This window comes from Martes martes (assembly GCF_963455335.1).
Source record: "Martes martes genome assembly, contig: scaffold_345, whole genome shotgun sequence".
NCBI lineage: Eukaryota > Metazoa > Chordata > Mammalia > Carnivora > Mustelidae > Martes > Martes martes.
The window spans coordinates 29,362-38,900 of record NW_027666464.1 but is presented as its reverse complement, the minus strand read 5'-3'; the positions used below and the strand labels follow the sequence as shown (position 1 = coordinate 38,900).

Below are 9,539 nucleotides of genomic sequence, written 5' to 3'. Positions count from 1 at the left end.
CCACAGCAGACGGTTCCTGGAACCATGGTGACAGATGTTAACTAGACTTCCTGCGAGCATCTCACAGTACACACAAACATCCAGTCATGATGCTGTGCCTCTGAAACTAAAACGTTCCATGTCAATCGTACCTCAATGAAAAATTCTTTCATAAACACACAAATACAGAGAAGCAGCGGTTCCGCGAGAGGGGGCCTGGCGCCGTCCATGCCCACAATCCAGTCCGCCGCGCGGCTCCCCAGGGCCACCGGCTTCCTCCAACTCCTCAGCCAATCACGATCCCGAGCCTAAATCTTGACGTTCCGAGTACTCACGTGTGACTTTACTCTTCACTGGAAATACTAAAAGTGATTTAAAGACCGCCAAATCCAACAAAATCTGCCTCTATGATGTTTCACGTGTTTAGAACAAAGAACGCTTTGCCATTTGCCTTTATTGGAAACTTCCTCAACGGTGGGGAAAGTATCCAGCATCTGAGAGACTGCGTGCCAGGCTGATTCCCTTACCTGGATTTCTCTCTCGGAAGCACCGTTTATAAAACCGATTATTTTAAAAGTGAACCACAGATCAAGAGTTAAGCTATTTTTTAAAAAGATTTATTTATTTATTTATTTGACACGGGGGGCGGGGAGGGAGAGAGAGAGAGAGAGATCACAAGTAGACAGAAAGGCAGGCAGAGAGAGAGGGGGAAAGCAGGCTCCCTGCCGAGCAGAGAGCCCGATGCGGGGCTCGATCCCAGGACCCTGAGATCATGACCTGAGCCGAAGGCAGAGGCTTAACCCACTGAGCCACCCAGGCGCCCCATGAGTTAAGCTATTTCTTCAAGCACAAGCCCCTAAGGGACAAAGATGGGTTCAAACCCAGCCAAGATGAGCCTCCATGCCTGTCTCTCTACCCTTACAGACACCAGAACTGTTAAATATGAAGTCCATATTAGCTAGTCAATCTTCACTCCTGTAACTTAATCTCATTATTAGCTCTACTTAAAACAGGAGCAGAAACTAGCATATGGTATTTTATATAAGTCAAGATTCTTTTAAGTCACTTTTATTGCTTTGGACTGTCATCAAGTATTCTAGTACCTATTTTCATTGAGAAAAACTTTTATTATTTGTCTAGGTAAACCTTAAATTTTAAACTTCAAGAAGATTCTTTTTTTTTTAAGATTTTATTTATTTATTTGACAGAGAGAAACACAGCGAGAGAGGAAACACAACGGAGGGAGTGGGAGAGGGAGAAGCAGGCTCCCTGCTGAGCAGGGAGGGTCCATGATAGCAGGGTCCCAGGACCCTGGTATCATGACCTGAGACCAAGGCAGAGGCCAAAAAGATTCTTAAATGTTTTTGAAGTTTTGCTGGAAAGTAAATGCCTGTTCATAGGTCCTGATATGCAAAAAATTCACATTTTAATGCATACACAACTACAATTTGCGTTTCTCTACCAAGGAGTTCTCTGTAATGGAAATTCACTGTAAAACACTGAGGGATTTCTGTCGGGCACAAATGAAGTTCTCAATGTTTGTCAAATAAAGTAAACAATCCGAAAACAACATAGCGTCTCATGGTAAATCAGGCCACGTGGGACTTCAGATGCCAGTGACCGCGGCGCTTCCTTGCGGCAGCCTCACGGAACTGACTATGGGAGGAAACAAATTCTCTCCCCGCGTACCGCTTCGAAACAGGAACCAGACTATTGCTTAGAGAGTTAGAAGTTAGTCTACACCAGAGGTCAGCAAGCCTCTGTGCGCGGGCCGGGAAGTAAGGGATCCCAGCTCGGGGGGGCTTGGAGCTCCAACGCGAAGGACTGAGCCATCGTAAAAGCAGCCGCAACACTTGAGTGAATGAACACGGGGGGCTGCGGGCCAGTGACACCTGATTGACGGACACCAAAGTCTGCGTGTTATTACGTCCGCGCATTATTTAGCAGGATTCTTCTTTTGATTTTTTTTTTTTTTTTAAGCATTTAACAGGGGCCCCTGGGTGGCTCAGTCGGTTCAGCATCCAATACTGGATGTCGGCTCAGGTCATGACCTCTGGTCGTGGGATCCAGCCCTGTGTGGGGCTCCAGTTTGGATGTGAAGTCTGCTTAAGATTCTCTCTCCCCAGGGACGCCTGGGTGGCTCAGTCGGTTAAGCCACTGCCTTTGGCTCAGGTTCTGATTCCAGGGTCCTGGGATCGACTCCTGTGTCGGGCTCCTTGCTCGGCAGGGGGCCTGCTTCTCTCTCCGCCTCTGCCTACTTGTGCGATGGCGTGTGCACACACTCTCTCTCTGACAAATAAATACAATCTTTAAAAAAAAAAAAAAATTCTCTCTCCCCCTCTCCCTCTGCCCCTCCCCTGCTTACACTCACTCTCAAAGAAAGAAAAAAAGAAAGAAAAATAAAGACTTAACAATGTAAAGCACATTCTTGGCTCACAGGCCCTGCGAGAACAGGTGGTGGGCTGATGCGGCTTGTGGTCAGTAATTCCCTAACCCCTGTTCTAAATATATACTCTGTTTGACATCTATTTGCTGGCAATTAGATACTTCTATTTCATTATTAAGAACAATAAAAAGAAGTGTGCTTTAAGGCTTTGTCTAAACAGCTGGTATACGGTTTTTAAAACAAAAACTTAAAAATTCATTGCACCCCAATTAAATCTACTGCAAGAGGAGCAAAGAGGTCAAATCTCACTTCTTTCTGGACCTCACACCTGCACAGCTCTCGGGCACAGTCGAAAACATACCTCAGTTCTACGGAGGTTTCCGGTCACAAAGCAGCAAGTGTAAGTTCACTTGGAATGTGCATTTACACGCCTCCAGTGAATGAAAGATGGAACCACATGGGGACGTGTGACAGCAAAAAGGCGTGCTCTGGAGTTCCATGACTAGACGGCCTCCATGCAGTTTAATAAGAACTATCCCAGTCATTTTAAAAAGGCCGTTTGTGGAACAGGCCAGTAATAGAAAATGTTTGTCACGTAAAACTTGAGCATTCACCTGTCTGAAAAGATGACCTGCAAACTTTAAACATCTATGTGGGATTGTTACGTGGCTATACATGATTGTAGCAAGAAACACATGTGCTATGGGCTATGACTTTGGCAATCTGGCTAATATTTAAAGACGTGCTCATGAAGCAATACCATTATTTTTATTAAAATAATGCTAATGATGCTAAATGAAACCTCTTTCCGCAGGAAACGAGTCAGGTAGCTTCCAAGTCACCCCCGCCCCAACAGAACAAAAACAAAAGCAAAACAAATCAGTCTGAGACTCACTTGAGTGTTTAATTCAAACCTATATTTGTAGTTTCTAAAATGTTGATCCACAGACCACTTTCTTGTCACACGTGTGTACCAATGAAAACAAAAGGCAGAGAATCACCCCCATCCCTGCAAAAGGAATGGCTCCTTTCCTAACGTTCTTGAAAAATATACAATGTACGGTCCTTGCGCCTCAGCACAGGTGGCGACGTAATAAATACACTGGCCGGCCCGCTGTCCTCACCGCTGTGCGGGCTCCGCCTACTACCTGTTGTACGCCCGCTCCTTTTTGGATTTCTCCAGGGCCTTGTCCATGGTCTTCTCGTTCTCCCCTCGACACTTGGGACAGTACCACTTGCCCTTGGGTTTGTGATTCAGCCCCACGCAGGAGAAATGGAACCATTCGATGGGGCACTCGTCATTGTCACAGCCGATCATCTCTCCATAGGAGACCTGATTGCACAGACAGTACGTCGGCTCGTTCGGGTCAATGGGAAGGTCCGCAGGGGACGCTTCCCGCTCGGCTTTGGCCTTGGAGCGTTTCTTCTTCTTGGAGGCTTTTGCTTTCTTCTCCTTAGGCGTTCCGGACGTGATGTCATCGTGGTCGTGATTATTGGCCGCATTCTCTCGGTTCTCGTTGTTGCGCTGTCGCCGAGACCGCTTATTATTGGTCTTCTCCGCCTGCGTGATTGTCTCGCTCTTGGACTTATCCTGGCCGGCTTTGCCGCTGTGGCCAGTGGTGTCATTGACCTCCTGATGGGCCTCAAAGAGCTCCACGTGACTGTCCACCTGCCTGGTCCGGTTCTCCACCAGCTCCACCATCTGACTCACGATCTGGATCTTCTCGTCGCCCAGCTCCTGGCTCCGAATCAGGGCTCTCTGAATGCAATGCAACACTCTCCTTTTCTGGACGCCGTCCGTCTCACGTTTGAATTTCTCATAATACTCATCCAGTTCCTTCAGGATTTCTGCAAAGGAAAAACAAGCATTACGTCCAATCTCTAAACACTACAGAGCCTTTTCTTTAAATTCTCTCGTCTATAAAAAAGTAATTGCAAAGGACAGAAATCATCAACGCAAGATTCCCCAGTATGAAGATCCTCTAACGTACAGGCCTTTTAAGCGACTGTTTTGCCCCCACTGGAAAAAATTCCTGGAAATAACACAAATACCAACACAGTTCCCATTTGGCAAAGTGCCCCTCGGAGCCGCCAAGGGACTCCGTGCACTCAAAAGCACAGGTAACGTTACTGTCAGGATTGACAACTGAAGGGAGAAGTTTAAATTAGGTGGAGTGCTGCTACCCAAACTTTTCCTTTCTATAAAACTAAGTGGTTTATGTCCTATATTTCCAGTTTTTACTCAAATATTCTTCCAACTTAAAGACCTTTATTCCCTTTATTTTAATGCACCAATGTCTATAATACCACATGAAATCAGAGAATGTGTGTAAATAGTACCTAGTGACCCAGGGCCTCTGTCTGTCAGTCACACCACGGTCATCCGACCTTGCTCCTCTGTATTACTAAAAACAAAACTGGTTTGTCACAACTTAAGTCAGACAAGCTAGCTTTGCCTTAAACCACAGGGGTCAGATTTTGCTTTTGCATTTACTGGTTAGAACAATACACATTCACATCTGTAAAAATCAACAGATTTTAAGACACAACCAAAACTAAAAAACCCTCAGTACTAAATTTAAACTTTGTACGGGGTGGGGGCAGCACCTGACTGGCTCAGTCGGTAGAACACGTGACTCCTGATCTAGGGTTTTGAGTTCAAGCCCCACAATGGGTGTAGAGATTACTTAAAAATAAAATCTTAAAACAAAAAAGTGTGTATGATTTAAAAATGTAATTTGGAAAGTGTAATTAGGGGGCGTATGGGTGGCTCAGTGGGTTGGGCCTCTGCCTTCAGCTCAGGTCATGATCTCAGGGTCCTGGCATCGAGCCCCAGGTACGGCTCTCTGCTCGGCGGGGAGCCTGCTTCCCCCACCTCTCTCTCTCTGCCTACTTGTGATCTCTCTCTCTGTCAAATAAACAAATAAAATCTTCAAAACAGAGTATAATTAGGCAATTTCTAAAGATATAAAAGTTGTTAAATAATCTTGATTGAAAGAAGGAAAATAAATATTCTTGCCAAAAACCTACTTAAATATAAACAGAAATTTCCAGAGTTATTTTCCCCAAAGAGTAACAAATCTAAACAGTATCAGGGGCGCCCGCCTGCCTTAGTCAGAAAATCATGCACCTCTTCTTCTTGGGGTTCTGAGTTCGAGTGCCACGAGTTTGGTGTAGAGATTACTAAAAAAAAGAAATGAATAAATAGTATCAGATTTTTCTCCTGAAACCATTTGCAGTCTCTTAAAATTAGGCAATTCTATTCTCCATCGAGGAAGTGTGGGAGGCAGGATGTATAAAATGTAACCCTCATCCCTTTCAGATCTTTAGGTAGTTATAAGACATAAACCTAATACTGGAATAAACACATGAACACAGACCAACACTGAAGGTTACCTAAATGTATGTGTTATTTTCCAGGCTATCTTCTTAAACTAAAGACGGTTCTGAAGATACTTCCTAGAAGAACAATGTAGACCATCTACCACCCCCAGAAAGGAGGAATGCCACAGTCCCAGTGTCTGGGAGTAATTAATTCTGAAAATAAATAGGCTCAACTTATCTATGTTCTGTTTTTCATAGATGTTAAAATGTGAGTTTCTGCTATTTATTTCTAAGGTAATTGCATACTGCAAAGCTATTCTTTGGTTTAACTGGTAACCAAACCTACAAAGCCAATGCTAGCCTTTCACAGAAAAAAATTTACTGTTAACATCAAATTCAGTAACCGGTCTTTACATCACAAGCAAGCTTACAGCCACGTGAAGCCTCGCATGTGGAAAAGAAACAAAAGCCACACCACGAAATTACCAGCGAGTGACCGTGTCACCTGCACAACGGCACGTCTCTCTCACACGCCCCAGCGGAGTCCGCCGTCCACAGAGCCGCCGCCGCCCGCACGGACCCGCGCCCGCCTGGCGAACCAGGCCGGAGCCCCGCCGGACTCCTCCGGCTCCGCGGCCCCGCCGGCTGCTGACCACCACCTGACAACGCTCCACACCGCGTCACGGCAGGGAAGCCACGGCCGCCACGGAATGGGCCTCCAGCAAAACTCGTCTGGCCGGCCCACCGGCTAGACCCGGACTCGCCCTTCACACGAAGGCCGCCCGGACGTGCGTTAAGACGCGGATGTCCGCGGCGGGGCGGGGGTCCCGACGACACCTGAGCCACCGCGGCCGCGCCTCGGAACGCAGGCACGACCCCGAGTGCCACCTGCCGTGGCCGACTGACTCTCACCGTCCTTCCGAACCATCTCCGACCGGTGCAGACTGAGGAAAGGCCGCTGGCCACGTCCGGCCTCCGGCGCAGGTCGCGGGCACCGAAGCGGCGGGTGCGGCACCTGCCCGCGAGCGTCCCCGCAGCTCCCCCGCCGGCCGGCGGCGCCGCAGCGGGAGGTCCGCAGCGGGAGGTCCGCAGCGGGAGGTCCGCAGCGGGGGGCCGCCCCGCGGGACGCCGGCCCCGAAACAGCAACACAGTCAGCGCGCGGGGCGCCGCCGGCGAGCTCGAGTCCTCGCGTCTTCGCTCCGCGGAGTCGCTGCCCGGCTCGGCGCCCTCGCGGCCCGCTCGACCCCGCCAGGCACCCGCCCGGGGCCACTCAGGCTTGCCCCGCTCCGCGCGGCCGCATCCACGGGCCATCGGCGGGGCCGCCTGCCGGTCCGTGCGGCCTGAGCCGCGTCCTCTGCAGCTCCGGAACCAGCGCTCGCCAACCCCGCTCCGGCCGCCGGCGCCGCCATGGCTCCGCGGCCGGAAGTGACCGGGCTCGGGCCCCTGAGGGGCAGGGGCGGGGCCGGGCCCTCAGCCAATGGGGAGGCGGCCAGCGGGCGTCGCGCCCCGCCCCGAGAGCCGCCGCTTCTGGGGCTCGCCGGGCCGTAGGGCGGAGGCCAAGCGGGACGCCAATCACAGCCCAGGATCCCGACCACGGCCCGCCCCTGCAGCGCCAACGGCCAATCCGAGGCCGGAGGCCGGGCGACCCGAAGACATTCAAATCAACTCGACCTCCTCCTCCTCCCCGCCCCTCCAGAGAAACAAGGAGGCAGCGGAAACGAGACCCGTGCCAGTCACTGCGCAAAGCCCACCCTTATCCGGCTCAGCAGCCAATAGCTCAGCAGCGGACTGATAAGGACATTCCATGGGGGACGCCGAGACCAATCACAAGGAGGCCAAAGCGGGACGTTCGCAATATGCTAATAAGACCCCTATAAAAGTCGCTGCGAAGCCCCGACTCGGCTAGAGCGCGCAGGGGCGCCATGCCGCGGGTCCTCTCCGTGCGCTCGGGGCGGGCGGCCGCTTCCCACCTCCCCCCGCTTCCGTTTCCCTGCTGCGCAGCCCTGTAAACATTAGTAAACTCCGAGCGACGATCCGCGTCCCGTACACAGCCCCCCGCGCCGCGCCGTGCCTGGCCTGGCAGGAAAGTTTCCCCAACAGCCAACAATTCCCAGCGGATACGAACCCTCCGCCTCTCTCCGGAACTCCGGGCAGCCGGGGCTGCAGAGAACGACCCACAGGTCCTCTTCCCTGCCATGTTCCTCTGCGAGCCGACGAGCTTTGCCCGCGCCCCCGAGCACAGCAGATGGGCGACTTCCTCGACCCATCCTCCTTCCCCTTCCCTACCCTCCCCTTCCCCGCCGCACGCACGGAATAAAGCCCTCGCCCTGCGCGAACTACACCCGGCCGCGCCGCCCCTCACTCGCGGTCCAGCTCCACGGGAGGCCCGGGGGGCCCGGCGGGGGCGGCGGCGACCCGGGCCGCACGGCGCGGAGTGCCGACCCCGGACTTTATATAACACTCAGATTCGGGACTGGGTGGGGGTGGCTCTGGGGATGGCGAGCAGAGCCGGGGACCCGCCGCCCGCAGCGCCCTCCCAGCAGCCCTGCGCGCAGCCCCGTCGCTGCGCCCCTCAGCCCCAGCGACCGCGGCGCATCCCTCCCTCGGCGCCCTAGCCTGCGCCCCCTGCGCCCCCTCCCCCGCAGCACCCCGCCTCGTCACTTCACTACAAAGAGCGCTTTGCTCGCGCAGCCTGGCATGGAGACCTCCCGTTCCTCCTTCCTCCTCCGTGTCCGGGCTTCGCGCACAAGGACCTTGGCGAATCAAAGACGCTCCAGACCTTTTGTTCCTGCCCGGCCAGGGCCGCCGCCGCGGGCCCGCAGCTCCTCCGGGCGGGGAACAGGACGGCCCCGGGGCCCGGCGGCGCGCCGCGACCGGCGGGGATGGAGCGGCCGCCCCCGCCCATCCCTCCCGCTGTACCTTGGTATTTCGCGTCGATCTCCCGCATCAGCGAGACGCTTCTCTGCAGGTCGAAAGGCAGAGACTCGATGGAGTCCAGGTAGTCCTCCACATAGTTCACCAGGTGGATCTGCTCCCCGTTGGCAGGGCTCAACATGGTTCACCGAGGTCCCCGGCGACTCGGCGCGGCTTTCCGCTTCCTCCAGCCCCCGCCCCCTCGGAGCCCAGCGCTGCAAAATGCAAAGCTCCCGCCCGCCGGCGCCCCCCCTCCGGCCGGCCCCGCGCCGCTACATCTGCGAGCCGCGCCGCCTGGGCCCGGGGACCCGGCGCCTGGCGGGCCCGGCCGGCGCTCGGCGGCCTCGGGCGCGGGGCGGGCGCGGGCGGCGCGTGCGGGCGCGCACCCCGGCGCAAGGGCCGGGGCCGGGGCCGAGCGAGCGCGGGAAGGGGCGCGCGCCGCCCGCCGCGCCGCACTTGTCCAACGTGGAGAACCCAAATACCAGTTTCAAACACTTGGGAAACATTCGGCCCCCCGCACCGCGCATGCGCCCCGCCCCCCCACCGCCCCCTCCCCGCGGGCCCCGCCCCCGCCGCATCACGCCCCTCACCGGCCCGGCAGCGCGGGGGTGTGGCTTTGTCTGTCACTTTGGCTGGGGAGGGGGTCGCGGGGACAGGGGGCGGCGGGCGAAGCGCGAACTTTACTAAGAGTTTCGCACTTGGAAGCAGAGCCTGTCGGGCGGGAATGCAGGACCGTCCGGGAACGTGGGGAGCAGCCGGCCCTGCCGAAGACCCGGTCGGAACCGACTCAGCCGTGGGACGGCCGCCGCCGAGGCCATCGCTCGCCCGAGGCGCTACCTCCCTAACAACACCCACCCCTCACTCTCCAGAGCCCCGCCGCAGAGCGGGGCATAAGTAAGGCCCGAAAGAGACTGGCAACAGCGAGACCCAATCCGCT

The 9,539-nt window shown here is 54.6% G+C and overlaps 1 protein-coding gene across 4 annotated transcripts; it reads right to left on the bottom strand.

Moving 5' to 3' along the window:
* Nucleotides 1–3,255: 3,255 nt before the first annotated feature.
* On the bottom strand, nucleotides 3,256–8,899 carry ING1 (inhibitor of growth family member 1). Of its 4 annotated transcripts, none has more exons than XM_080831558.1 (3): nucleotides 8,609–8,899; nucleotides 5,496–5,548; nucleotides 3,256–4,213 (listed from the first exon to the last, which is right to left on the bottom strand). In XM_080831558.1, the coding sequence occupies exon 3, from the start codon at nucleotides 4,065–4,067 to the stop codon at nucleotides 3,510–3,512; it is 558 nt and encodes a 185-aa protein (XP_080687684.1). In that variant the 5' UTR covers nucleotides 4,068–4,213; nucleotides 5,496–5,548; nucleotides 8,609–8,899; the 3' UTR covers nucleotides 3,256–3,509. The 4 variants fall into 4 exon arrangements, with proteins under 4 accessions (XP_080687684.1, XP_080687685.1, XP_080687682.1 ...); XM_080831559.1 differs by lacking the exon at nucleotides 8,609–8,899 and adding an exon at nucleotides 6,602–7,069; XM_080831556.1 differs by lacking the exon at nucleotides 5,496–5,548 and having other exon boundaries at nucleotides 8,609–8,898.
* Between the last annotated feature and the right edge of the window lie 640 nt (nucleotides 8,900–9,539).